Raw genomic sequence first — 14457 nt, 5'->3', positions numbered from 1 at the left:
GAGAATTTAAGTAGAAAACATAGGTATTGGGGCACGTGGGTGGCTTAGTTGGTTACGCATCCTACTCTTGCTTTTGGCTCAGGTCATGATTTCATGGACTGTGGGACCAAGCCCCGTAATGGGCTCTGCATTCAGCCAGGAGACTGCTTGAAGATTCTTTCCTCTGCCCCTAGTGCGTGTGCTCTCTCTCTCTCTCTCTCTCTCTCTCTCTCTCTCTCTCTCAAATGAGAAATCTTAAAAAAAAGATAATGTAGGTGTTAAGTTTGCAATTTGCTAATGCATACTTTTTTTTTTTTAACTTCAGGGTCTTGCCTATTTGCATACAAAAGGCAAAATGCATAGGGATATCAAAGTAAGTTAATTTAATATGCTTAAATTGATAATTTTATCTGAAAGAGTTTTATGATGGTAATTTAATAGTATTTATATTTTTGTTTTAGGGTGCAAACATTTTATTGACAGATCATGGTGATGTAAAATTAGGTATGTTATTTCAAGTTCCTCACATTTTTTCCCAAAAAGATTTAATAAAATTTTAAATGAGAATTAACATTATACAGGCTTAATAGTCATATTGAGAACCTCAATAATATTCATGTTTTGATCCGGTAATTATACTCCTTAGATAATGTTTAAGGAAGTTAATCCAAAAGAAAAAAATCTATATTCATAGAACTATTAATTGTACATTATAACAGAAAAAAGTACAAACAGAGCTAGCAGTAAAAAAACTGTTAAACTGGGGGCACCTGGATGGCTCAGTTGGTTAAGGTCTGGCTCTTGGTTTTGGCTCAGGTCATGATTTTAGGGTCCTGGGATGGAGCCCCACATCGGGCTCTGTGCTCATTGGGGAGCCTGCTTGTCCCTCTCCCTCTTTCCCTCCCTGTGCTCACTGCCCCCCCCCCCCGTGTGTCTGTCTCTTTCATAAAGAAATAAAAAATCTTAAAAAAAAAAACTGTTAAACTGTAATAAATCCACTTATGGAACATTATTCATTCATCAAAATTAATAGTTGAGGAGAACAGGAGTAGATTCCCTGAGGTGTTAGTTAAATGACAAAAATGAACTATATGTACATTTAGTTTTTTACAGCCATGTGTAACAACAATAAAGTTTATATAGAGAAAAAAAGACTTTCTTTAATAGCACCAAAATACTGCCCTACTTGTGTTAGAGTAAAAGGCATCCAGGTGGGGGGGTTTATTTTTTTATGTTTTTTTTCCTAATTAATTTCATCGTGCTTATAAGTTTTTTATTAACTTCATTCTTTATAAAGTGTGCTTCATTCTAGTAAAGTGCCAAAAAATGATTTTCCTTCAATGAATGTTATAAACTAAGCAAGAAAATATTTAGGTATTCATTTTATATACATTTCCTTAGCATTACTGTCTGAATTCTTAATAATGCCATGCCTAAGGGTGAAATTTAGAAATGTGGGTAACTTTATTGAAAGAACTAAAATTTTTATTCAATTTTTTTCCTTACTAGCTGACTTTGGCGTGGCTGCGAAAATAACAGCCACCATTGCAAAGAGAAAATCTTTCATTGGCACTCCCTACTGGTAAGATATTATTATGATTAGATTTTGTGCATTTTCATTTCTTCAGAGTTGGTGATCAGCATAGATACTTAGTGATACAATTGACGGTTGACTGAAAGTCTGGAAATTTGCATGCTCCTTGATACTCTCATACTTCTGATTGGGTTAGGGAACTTTGATACCCATTTTTATTGTCCAGCTTTCCCTGTATTAAAGAGCTAATAATTCCTGTTGTCCCTGGGATTTTGTATTAAGAGGACTCATAAGTATGGGGTTTTTCAAAAGAAAGACTCTTATTTATAATCTCTTGTCATTTTACTAGCCTTCTTTTGGTATTGATTCTATTTTAATCCAGGTCTTCACTTTCTGGCTGTTTAAAATTCATGCATGCACCAGCCACCTTCCTCAATGCATCTTACCAAGTACTGACAAAATGATCTTTCTAAAACACTGCTTTCATCAATGAAGATAGATAATTGAAATATAACAGAATACCTAGTAGTAAACCTTAGTATGTAAAATAATTTAATGAATGTTATAAAGGTGACAAAGATTGTATGAAAGGTTGGATTTTTTAATATCAGTGTTTGGGTAACTTACTATTTGGAAAGAAATTTAAAGTCGCTCTATACCTCATACCTAATGCCAAAATAAATTGTGTATGGAAATAGTTAAATATAAAAGTGAAACCAAATGAACTATCAGTGACTATCTGCTTTGAGTTGAGTAAGCCAGGGTGCCTGGGTGGCTCAGTCAGTTAAGCATCCAACTTTTGATTTCGGCTCAGGTCATGATCTCAGGGTCATGAGATCGAGCCCCTTATTGGGCTCCATGCCTAGCACAGAATCTGCTTCAGATTCTCTTCCTCTGCCCCTTTCCTGCTCACTCGCTCGCTCTCTCTAAAATAAAATAAATAAAATCTTAAAAAAAAATGAGTAAGCCTTTCTTGGCATAAAAGCATAAAACATTAAAGGGTAAATTGATAGATTTAACTACATGAGAATTTAAAGTTGAACACTAGGTTGAACAAAAGTGAAAGGCAAATAAATCAGGAAATATCCACTAAAATATGACAAAATAGGTTTTAATACCTTTAATATATAACTTCTTAATAAGTCAATAAAAGTATTTCATTAGAAGCAGTTATTAAAATAATACATATAAGATGTGAAATATGAAAAATGTTTCCCCTAATGATGACCAAAAATGTAAATTAAATGAACAACACCATTCTTTTCTCCAAATTGGAAAATATTTGGAATCATGAGTAATACTTATCACTGTCACTAAATATTTGACAGTGAAAGTGGAAATTGGTAGAACAGTTCTGAAGGATAATTTGGCAGTAATGTTTTTCAAAAACCTTTAACAGTGTTTATGTTTTTTTAGTCTGAATTCTGCTTGTAGTAATTTATCAGAGAGACACAGATTATTATATGAAGAGCTTTATCGCAGTACTTTAATAATGAAAGACTGAGAGAAGGTTTGCACATGCAAGAAGAATTAGTTAAGGAAATTACGTTTATTCAGATCAATGGAATAAATTGCTGGTATTAAAAATCCTGTTGTAATCAATCAATCAATCCTGTTTTAAAAGATGGTCAGTGGATAGGTTCATGATGTACTGTTATTCAAAAAATCAAGATTAAAAATAGCATATGTAAGATTAAAAGCATAATATAATGCCATGTTAAAGAAGATACATGTGTAAGTAAAATTTATGGATGTAAATGTGTGAAACAGTGGCTGTCTTTGAGTGGGATAATGTTTGACTCGTTTTCTTCCATATATTCCAAATTCTCTTTGTCAACACTTATCAATTATAACAACAGGAAAAATAAAGGCCCAATAAGTATCACTTAAATAAGTTAGAAGAAAACATAGCTAAGTTAGATTACCTATAGAATTTCCTTCATCATATGCCTATTTCCTTCCTCAATCTCTTTCTGTGATTGTCCTCCCCTGTGAACATTCTTCTGTAGTCAAAATTTGTTTTTTGTACCCTGACTATATTAGGTATTATTACCTCCCTAGTATATCCATCTTCTCTGTTTATCTTAAGTCATGCCTTGTCTTAAAAGTGGCACATACTCTGCCTTTCTTGACTCATGGTAAACTGATAGATCACAGCTCTGCTTCCCACTGCGCCAGGAACTACAACACTCCTGGTCATCTTGGTGCTCCACTTACCCACTACTAACTGGTTCTGGTGGGCAGAACTCCAGCTCGACTTATGTGAACTTGCCTTTAGTCATTTTGTTCCATAGTAGTGATTATCTTCTTCTCTTTACTCCTATATCCATTTTTATGTACATAGTACTTGCATATAACAGGTACATCTACATATCAGCATTTTTAGTATACATATTTTATATCCTTAACCACTTTTAAGTTGAGAGACATTGTGCTATGTAACTTTTTGTAATCTAAGTACATATAAAGGGAACTTCCAGGGGTGGCTCAGTCAGTTAAGCTTCTGCCTTCGACTCGGTCACGATCTCAGGATCCTGGGATCGCACCCTGCATCAGGCTCCCTACTCAGCAGAAACTCTGCTTCTCCCTTTCCTTCTGCTCCTCCCCTGCACTCATGCTCACTCTCTCTCTCAAATCAATAAATAAAATCTTTTAAAAAAAATAAAAAATAAAAGCAACTTCTACCTTATGGATATTTAATATAAATTAATTTTAAAATAGTAAACATTAAAAAAGAGTATTTCCCCCAGTAATATTTATACTTTATAACTTCAAATGCCATTATTATATACTACTGAATCCCAAACAAATAACTCCAGCTCAGCTACTAAATTGACCTTCAATCTTAGATATATTCCACAGTTGTTCGATAATAGCTCTACTCTAATATCCACAAGCATTTTTCACTCAAATCAGTCTCTTCAGTCAACCCCTTTCATTCAGTCCCCTCTGCCACTGCATTTGAAAAGTCCTTTATCTTTTTTCCCTTGTATTTTTGAAATAGTCTTCCAACTCATTCACCCTACTCTGTTTTTACCTCCTCTCATACGGTCCTTCACGTTGCCATGAGTTTTAGATCAAGTTTACCCCCCAGAATTACCCCATTTTCACAATAAAGTCTAAACTTCCTTATATAATCAGTAGGCTATTCATTATTTAGCTCCTACTTCTGAGGTTCATTTTACAAATACTTTTTAGACCCTCTCAAACTACCTGTGGTGAACGACCAATTTTCTAAAATTTCCTGCTCATGACAGACTGATACTTTTATAAAATAAGTTAGAAATGAATTACTAAAAAATGATCATGTATTTGGACAAGAGTTAATACTCCCAATTCCTGTACTTATAATAGACTCATAACAAGCAGTTTATGGCTCCAGGGAAGGCTCTAGATCATACACTGAGGAGCACTGTCCTATCACCTTGCCAGGTGTTCCGTGTTCTCTGGTCTCTCTGCATTTGCACTTGTGTCCTCTGAAATGTTGAGACTCTTCACCCTGCTGTAGCTCTCTGCTGATTCATTCTCACCTCCTTTGGGAACATTTCATGGGGATTTAGGTATTCTTTTCTTTTCCCGTATTATATGACAAAATTCACAAAACAGAAACTAAAGTAAGACAACACAATTTTTCCTCAGAGCGCACGTCTTCAGAGAAGATCCCAGATTTTGAAATAATGAATTTTGAAAGAGTATATCTGTATGTATGTTGTCTTTACTAACTCTTTCCCAGTAAAATCTGTCAGCCTCTTTCCCTCTAGTTTAGTGAATATAACAAAAATATAACAAAACATAACAGATTTCCTATCATTTTTTAAAAACTAAAGATGTTATACTCACTGGTTCCTCCTAGGATGGCCCCCGAAGTTGCAGCAGTAGAAAAGAATGGTGGCTACAACCAGCTCTGTGATATCTGGGCAGTGGGAATAACGGCGATTGAACTTGGAGAACTTCAACCGCCTATGTTTGATCTTCATCCAATGAGGTGTTCTCACTCTCTACAATTATACAGTTATTAATAAAGCTTTCGAGGAGAATGAAATATTGATAACTTGGGTGTTCCCAGCTCATTTTCAAATCTGGCAAAATAGTAAAGGTGTTGTAAGGGACCTACGGGTAATCAATCGCACCCAATACCTGCTCTCTTTTATTGCTGTTCCTAAGGCAGCATGGAGTGAATCATCAGTACTATTTGAAACTTTTCCATACAACAAATCTTTACTAATCATACTAGCACGTAGCAGTTATCATTTAAAAAGTTTTTTTAAGTCTTTACATTCATTCTTTCATCAGCTAAACTTGTTTCTTTTTCTGTTCTAAGGAGAATTATAAGCAAATGATAAAGGATGTAGATGAGATTTTTTTTTCTATTCTTTTTTGGTTTTGTTTCTTTTTCTTTTGTCAAGGGATGGTGAAGAGGTAGCTATGCTTAGCGTAATTATTATTTACGTTTTAGGGCATATTGTCTGTCAGAAAAAAAAATCTTTGAAAAGATTTTTAATAATTTGAAGGAAAATATAAATTGAGCTAAAATTTGAACTGTTAAATAGTAGAAAGTTGGAAAGAAAACAGAGTGGGGAAAGTGTCCTAACATGATAGCGGATTAGTGTATATTACATAAAGAATTAATTTAGAGACTGTATAGGCAAAAGATAGATTGTTTATGAGTAAGTACCACATACAAAGAAACTTGGAAAACTATTTGACCTCCTAAGTAACCAAAGATGCACAAGTTAAAAGATACCTACTTTTAGCTGGAATGCCAGTAAAAGTAGAGACCTTCAGGAAAATAATTTGATGTTGCTTGTTATGGGCAGTACAAATGTTTCATTGATTCTACTACTTGGAAAATTACACTTAGGAGATAATCCAAGAAAAGGAAAAGCTAAGAATTACCCATTGCATGTTAACAATGGAAAAAAATCTAAATGTGCAATAGCTGCTAAGTTGTGTGTTTTTTTTTTTTAATTTTTTTTTCTTTTAGTTGGTGAATTGTTAAGCAAATTTTTTTAGCAGTTAAGGGCAGCTGTTACATATGTATAAACCAAAGCAACATGGAAAATTGATTATTAGTGAAAAAACAATATAATATTACCTAATATAATAATTGGTTATATAAAGACTAAAGAAGAGCGGAAGATTTGAAATAATGTCTCAGGGTAGTAGGAATATAAACTTTATATCGGAATTTCATTTTTAAAAAGATAAAATATCTTTGGTATTTAAAAAAAAGACCACGGAGTTTGCTTAGAAACCTGTAAAGGGTTTTGTAGGAAATACTGAAATAGAGTATTTTAGAACTTCCTTCTTAAATCTTCCATCCTTCTGCCCCCACAGCCCTAGAAAATGAGTCAAAGGTGAATTCATAGAGAAAGTCCTCTTAGCAGGTTGACTTCTACATCATTCATAATGACAAAATGTGGAAAATTATTGTCCAAAAGAGGGGAAAAGACTAGGAAGTAGATATAATTTGCCTATATACCCAAAATAATTATAGAGACAAATCTTCCATTAAGCATACAACCTGATGTTAGAGTAACATATCATGTCTATATTATAGAATGATACATAATTACTATATATACTTGTGTCTAAGATACAATGCTAGCTATATATGTTAACAGTATTGTAATAAAACCCTTCTCTAACATTTGGTAGCTTTACCCTGTGAATAAGAGCTAGTTTGAAATTTAAATATCCTCTCTATAGCTAGGAGAAGTTTTCTATAAAGTATCTAAAATATAAAAAATTTAATTTCCGGGGGTGCCTAGCTGGGTCAGTTGGTAGAGGATGCAACTTTTAATCTCAGGGTTGCAAATTCAAGCCCCATGTTGGGTGTAGAGATTACATTAATTAATTAATTAATTAATTTATTTATTTTAAAAACCACATTATTGGTGAACTTTTAAAAATAAAATCTTTTTAAAAATTTAATTTCCATACTCCATACCGGTTTTTGTCAGTGCCTACATATTAATTTGTATAAATGCATTACAGAATATTCATTCTGATTATTAGATGAAGTAATAAAAGTATTTCAGTATTGCTCTTTAACTGAAATTTTTATTCCAGGGCCCTCTTCTTAATGTCAAAAAGTAATTTTCAGCCTCCAAAACTAAAGGACAAAACAAAATGGTAAGTTAAAGATTACATAGATTTATAGAATTTTACCGATGAAAAGGAGACAGGTTCAGTTCCCTTACCTTAGAGATGATGAAACTGAAGCCCAGAGCTATTAAACGGTTTACCTGAAATTATATATCTAATTTACTTGCAGAGCTATGGCAAGGATATGGGTTATTTTCTTGACAATTCCAGTTCCTTAGGAACTTAGAGTAACGAGGAATAGGAACAAGCCCATGTCAATCCAAAAGATTTTTATAATCTGCTCTGGTAAAACTCTGATCATTTTCTTAGTTTTTTAGAAGCTTGGGTAAGAGATGTGGTCAGGAAACCATTGGAAATGAGTAGATTAAAATTTTGGAGATTCATATCTTTGCCTTGGATTCTATTACTTCTGTTAATGACATGTTGACTTTTATGGAAGGTAATATGAAAAGGTTTCCCAAGTACCATGACACTTTATCATTGTTGATTTTTTCTGCCTCCCTTACCTAATATTCAAAAAGGTTATATTTATTTTCATCCTAATCTTTTCTTTCTCTTACTGAGTAAAGCAGTTTGCCTCTTCTTAAAGTCCATTAGGACATCTTTAATTGGATGATAAAAATTGAGAATTATTTTTCTGGTAATGTTTTCCCATACATTTAATAAAAGAAACCATGCAAATAAAAGTTTCCAAGTTCTTAAATTCAGGAATTCTTCATCTAGATTTAATGGATCTCTTATGGGGGGAGACCCGTGGGCTCCCCAAATTCTGTGTATATATTCATTCTTGTAGGGAGACAGTCCATATCTTGTTTCAGATTTTAAGAAGCCTATCCCCAAAACAGGTTCTGAACTACTGTTTTATGTTTTACTGGCCTGTCTGTGCAAAGTGTTACTTAGGAGCCAGGCCATTCTGGGGATGATGCCAGGAGTGAAGGGAAAATCACACTGGAAATAAAGGAGTTTATATCCTACTGTGGCTCTATTCTTTTGTGGTGATATGGGTTTCTTCCTAATCCTTGTTACCCTAAGCTCCTAAGCAACTGGAACTGGAGGACTCTATGGCAGAAGTGACGGGATATTCATTCAGGAATGAATGACTACTAGCTGTTATGGCTAAATTCACAGTCAGATTCCAGAGCAGTTGGCGCCGTTGGGAGTACCTGTGCCAGTCTCAGGGTACTCTGACTCTGTTATCCCCACCACAAGTCACCAAATATAATGCAGTGATTTGATTTCTCTGCAAGAGAACTGCTATGTGGTTGCCCTTATTCCTAAGAAATTCAGTGATCCTATAAAGGTTTAGATAATCTTTTACATTACCTACCATACCTCCGTGCCATTCTTCTGGTATAGGAAAACATATATTATATAAATTTAAGCAACAAGAAAAGGCCATTTTGATTCCCAAGTGGCACCTAGAACACAAGATTATAAATCCTACAAATGACGCAGCTGCCCATTTCTAGTTTTTAGTGTATTTTTTAGAGGTTATATGTTACTGTTTTGTCAACTAATGTCATCTTACTTACAGATGAAACTGACACCTGTTTTCAAGGAATATACTATGCTTTGGGTTTTGTGTTTTGGCTTATATGGAGCTAAGAGGCCTCAGAGAAAAATCATGTGTTTCAGACTTCCTAAGTGCTTGTAAATTAGTTTTATTTAGTAACACCAAAAAACTAATATTAGTGAAATATTTTTGTACATGTCTCTTTTTATTTGAAGGTCATCAACATTCCATAATTTTGTCAAAATAGCACTAACCAAAAACCCCAAAAAAAGACCAACCGCTGAAAGACTTCTGACTGTAAGTCAATTTAAATTATAGGGGAATTTTCTGTAGTCATGCAGTAAGTAGGCCTATCACTTGAACAAAAGTATTTAGGATTTTTAATATAAAAATTTAGTGATCTCTTACTGCAGGGGTCAGCAAACTTTCTGTGAAGAGCTTAGATAGTAAATGTTTCAGGCTTTGGGGCAACACAGTCTCTTTTGCAGCTACTAAATTTTGCTACTGAAGCAGGAAAGCAACCATAGACAGTATACTCTAATGGGTATGGCTTTAATACTCAACACTTGATTTACAGAAAGAGGCAGTGCCCCAGATTTTGCCCATCGGCTTTAGTTTGCCAACCCCTGCCTTAGAGAAAACGCTTGAAAATGTTGCTATCATCTTTCTTGGTTTCTTATGTAAATTTATAGAATGCTCTGTGTGTATATGTATTTGTAGAATACTTTTATATTAGAAAGTCAATGATTACAACAGTCTAAGGAAACTATTTAAATGTCAAAATTGAATTATGTATCTTTGTACATTTATATAATGTTACTGAATTAAATGTATGCAAATTTGGAATACAAATGCTTTTTTCTTACTGTGATATGGACTGTACCTCAGTTTTCATTTGCATATATCACTATAGTGACATGAGTATTGAATGTCTAGTTGTTATAGCCAACATTGTAATTTTACACCTAATGTAGATCAGATAACTTAGAAAAATTATTCATGTTATAACTTACTCTACAAGGGTGCTTTAGTTTGATAATATATAATTATGGATTCTCTGATTAATATTTTTACTAATACATTCTCTAATTTATTTGTATTAGTAGGCTCCCATATGCTTGTCTCTGATAGTTAACTGAATGAAAAAGTACAAATAACATTTTCTATAAACCACTGATGTAAAAGCATACTCATGAAACTTTGTTTTGTTTTGACTTAGCATACGTTTGTAGGGCAGCCAGGTCTCTCTAGGGCCCTAGCAGTTGAGCTGTTGGACAAAGTGAATAATCCAGACAACCATGCACATTACACTGAGGGAGATGACGATGACTTTGAGGTAAAGAGTGTTTGCAGTCTAATATTTGAAAATAAATGTTTAATATGGTCTGAGAGTTTGTTTTCTAGTTTACTCTTTTAGTTATAACAGATTTAGCCACAAAGATTAATTAGCAATGTAAACTAAACTTATCCTGCATATAATTATCAGTTGATACTTTAAAAAAAAATTTGCGGTATAACATATGTAACGTAACTGGTTGACACTTTTTCTGGAAAGAGCGAGGATTACTAGACTAATTAAAACTACTTACATCATTTTATTTTCCTAGTTGGTTTGCCCAAAGTTACTAGAAGATAGCCAAAATTAGAATCAGATCTTTTTCCCCTCCCAGAAATCCAGAAATGCTTTCTCTTCTCCCTATACCTGAGATTTTGTAGTGAGAGTCTGATCTTTCTCTAAAGAGAAAGGACATCTATTTCTAAGGAAATAAAAGGTTTAGGAACATTGTTTTGGACCAAGAGAACAAAAAGTTAGAGCACATGCACATAAGATTTTGCACAAAAGAGGCTCTCTAGAAATCCAATTGGTCACTTTTTAGTTTCTCTATTACACAGGTTATTAACAGAATACAAATAATTTTTAAAAATTGAGGCTCCCATAGAAATTTTATCCTGTCCAATACTTGTTGAAGACTGTTATATTTTATATTATTACATGTAGCACTAGTCCTATGTTTTCCTTCTCTGAAAATAATTGTAAAATCTTTTTGAATTATATTCTGTTTAACAACAAAACTTGTAAATCAGAAATGAGGCACTTCCTTCCCGTTGTCAGGTACCTACTTAAGCTTTTATAAAACACAGCTGTACTTTTTCACCAGTGTTTCTTCCTCTCCTTTTAGGATTTCTTTTTATTTCTGTGTTTCTCTGAATTTGTCTCTTCATTTCTCTTTATGCCTTTATTTCCTTTATTTCTCTACCTTCACTCTGGCAAGACTATAGAACCAAACTTTATTATTTATTGAAGGAAATGTTCTACTTTATGTTCTTAAGTTTTGAATTATACCATATAAGTATCATGATAACTACTAACACTCTTTGGGTAGTCATTGTGTATCAAGTATTAGGCCAGGTAATTTTCACGTTAACTCATCTAATACTCAAAACAGCCCTTTGCAACAGATTCTATTACTATCCTCATTTTATAAATGAGGAAATAAAGGAGAAAGAATAGAAGTAATTTGCCCAAGATCATATGACTAGTAAGTAGTGGAACAGTATTTGGATCCAAGGCAAACTAACTCCAAAGCCTGTCGTTTAATTAATATGACACCATTTCTATATATGTATTTAATAGAAATAGTCATTAAATAATCTTTGAAAATTAATCTTTAAAAACTAATCATTGCCTAGTGTATAGCATAGTCTTATCCTTGTCATTAGGTACCTAGGGAATATTTTGTTGAGTGTTAAATGAACTTTAATTGAAAATATTGAATAAGCTAACCATTCTTAGATTTTTTTTTTACTTTATCATTTGTGGACTTGTAATAATTAAGATTTTAATCCCTTAAAAATTAAAAAATTATTAAAATTGTTGTAGCTTAAAGGTGGAATTGATATTACTTGATTCCCCAGTTTGTCTTTCACAGGTTATATAAATAACCAGGTTCTTTTTTTATTTTCTTTTTTATTTTTATTTTTATTTTAAAGTTTTTATTTATTTATTTGACAGAGAGAGAGAGCGAGAGCAGGAACACAAACAGGGAGAGTGGGAGAGGGAGAAGCAGGCTTCCCGCCGAGCAGGAAGCCCAATGCGGGACTCAACCCCAGGACCCTGGTGGGATCATGACCTGAGCCAAAGGCAGACGCTTAACAACTGAACCACCCAGGAGCCCCACCAGACTCTTTTTTTATTCCCCACATTATTTTGCTGGGCTTCCCAGATTCACTCTACCTTCTGAGTTCTCCATTTCTGTTTAACGATATCACCGTACTTTTCAGTTCTTGAAATCCTTATGCCAGGTAGTTGGGACACTATGGTGTATGAGATTCACACTATCCCTGCCTTCAAAGAACTTATGGTATGGCTCAAAGGAAACTCAGAAATGCCAACAAATAATTTACAAGTGTGATAACTTAATGGAATGGGAAATATAGTGTGCTGTGGAGGCAAATTTTAGGGACAGGAAAGGAGTTGCTGTAGAAGTGATACGTAAGTTGAAAACCTGAAAGAGAAATCGGAATTATAAGAAGAGAGCAGGCAGAATTGTTCTGAACAGAGGGAATAATAGCATGTTAGAAAGCCTGGTGATAAAAAAGAAGACTGTATACTTGAACTAAAGAAAAGTTAGTCTGGTTTGAGTAGAAAACAAGGAAGAGGGTGCTGGGGGATGAAGTTACAGAGCTAAACACTAGCTATTTCAAACCATGTTAACAATTTTGGGCTTTGGGGCACTTGGGTGGCTCTGTTGTTAAGCATTTGCCTTCCACTCAGGTCATGATCCCAGGGTCCTAGGATCGAGCCCCGCATCGGGCTCCCTGCTCAGCGGGAAGCCTGCTTCTCCCTCTCCCACTCCCCCCTGCTTGTGTTCCCTCTCTCGCTGTGTCTCTCTCTGTCAAATAAATAAAATCTTTTAAAAAAAAATGGAGGCTTTACCTAAAGGTGGCAGAAGACATTAAAGGTAAGGGAGTGACATAATTGTATGTGCATTTTTTAAAGATCTCTGTGACCTCAGAATGGTGGTTACAATCCTTAAAATCTTTTAGAGGCTGTTGAGGTCATCCAGGGTAGCATGGGTGGTGTTTTAGCAAGGATGAAGAATAGTGGACTAATTCAGGAATTCTCTGTGAGATTGGGGATTGGATGAAGACATGAGGGTGGGGGATGAATAAAGGTCACTGCTAGATTTTGATTTAAATGCCTGGGTGGATATAAAAGTGCCTCATTTACTGAGGTAGAAACACTAGAGTAAAATCAGGTTTGGGAAGAAAGAGGAGTTCAATTTTATGTATAGTAATTTTGATGTTGCACAAGACTTCCAAATGGAGAGGTCTCATAAGGAATTAGATATGTGGTTGTAACTTGGGGAGAAAAGTTTGGACTACAGATATAAATTTGGAAGTCATTAAGTATAGAAGTAGTTAATACCTTAAGGAATAAATGTGATCACTCAAGGGAAGCATGTAGAATGAGAAAAGAGGAGGGCCTAAGACAGCATCCTGAGATTTCTCCCAAAATTTGAGAATCAAGTAAGCTAGGGGGCACGTGGGTGGCACAGTCAGTTAAGTGTCTGACTCTTGGTTTCGATCAAGCCCCATGTCAGGCTCTGCACTCAGCGTGGAGTCCGCTTAAGATTCTCATTCTCTCTCTCCCTCCACCCCTCCCCGCCTGTGCACACTCTCCCTCCCTCTAAAATAAATAAATAAATCTTAAAAAAAAAAAGAATCAAGTAGCTAAGAGGAATGGCAAAGGATTGATAAAGACCATTAAAAGAAGGAGGTAATTTTTAACAAGAATATTGCCTAGAAGGGGCACCTGGGTGGCTCAGTCGTTAAGCGTCTGCCTTCAGCTCAGGTCATGGTCCCGGGATCAAGCCCCGCATCGGGCTCCCTGCTCCGCGGGAAGCCTGCTTCTCCCTCTCCCACTCCCCCGCTTGTATTCCCTCTCTCGCTGTGTCTGTCTCTGTCAAATAAAATCTTTTTTTTAAAAAAAGAATATTGCCTAGAAGATAATTTAAATCATTGGATTTAGGTGAAGGTGCTTGATTACTTTTTTAAAAGGATAATACTCAAATTATCAAGGTGAAGCTAGATTGGAGTGGTTTGGAAGATAAGTATAGCAATACATTTACGCAATTTAGTTGTGAAAGGGAAAGGTAGGATGAACAGTAGATGGAGGAAAATGAGTTGGTGGGGAATTTATTTAATTAGTTAACTGTTTATGTGGGGAAAGTAATTTTGAATAGGATTAAATGCTTATGAAAGGGATCCAATAGATAGAGATAAAGATTTAAGAGAAACAAGATGAATAGACAAAGTCTCT

The 14457-nt window shown here is 34.6% G+C and overlaps 1 protein-coding gene across 3 annotated transcripts in view; it reads left to right on the top strand.

Annotated features, from left to right (window-relative positions):
- MAP4K5 (mitogen-activated protein kinase kinase kinase kinase 5) overlaps positions 1 to 14457 on the top strand; it is a 108931-nt gene that overhangs the window by 57689 nt on the left and 36785 nt on the right. For all 3 annotated transcript variants that reach the window (XM_073895182.1, XM_073895181.1, XM_073895183.1), the window contains 7 exons: positions 305 to 352; positions 441 to 483; positions 1489 to 1561; positions 5367 to 5498; positions 7586 to 7648; positions 9350 to 9431; positions 10354 to 10470. In XM_073895182.1, coding sequence (XP_073751283.1) covers positions 305 to 352; positions 441 to 483; positions 1489 to 1561; positions 5367 to 5498; positions 7586 to 7648; positions 9350 to 9431; positions 10354 to 10470 — 558 coding nt within the window. The remainder of the gene's footprint in view (positions 1 to 304; positions 353 to 440; positions 484 to 1488; positions 1562 to 5366; positions 5499 to 7585; positions 7649 to 9349; positions 9432 to 10353; positions 10471 to 14457) is intronic.

The sequence above is a fragment of the Callorhinus ursinus genome, unplaced genomic scaffold, assembly GCF_003265705.2.
Source record: "Callorhinus ursinus isolate GAN/ISIS: 27379988/994484 unplaced genomic scaffold, GSC_fseal_2.0 scaffold8, whole genome shotgun sequence".
In the NCBI taxonomy this organism is placed as follows: domain Eukaryota; kingdom Metazoa; phylum Chordata; class Mammalia; order Carnivora; family Otariidae; genus Callorhinus; species Callorhinus ursinus.
The sequence above is the reverse complement of the archived record's forward strand: the minus strand, read 5'-3'. Positions and strand labels throughout refer to the sequence as shown.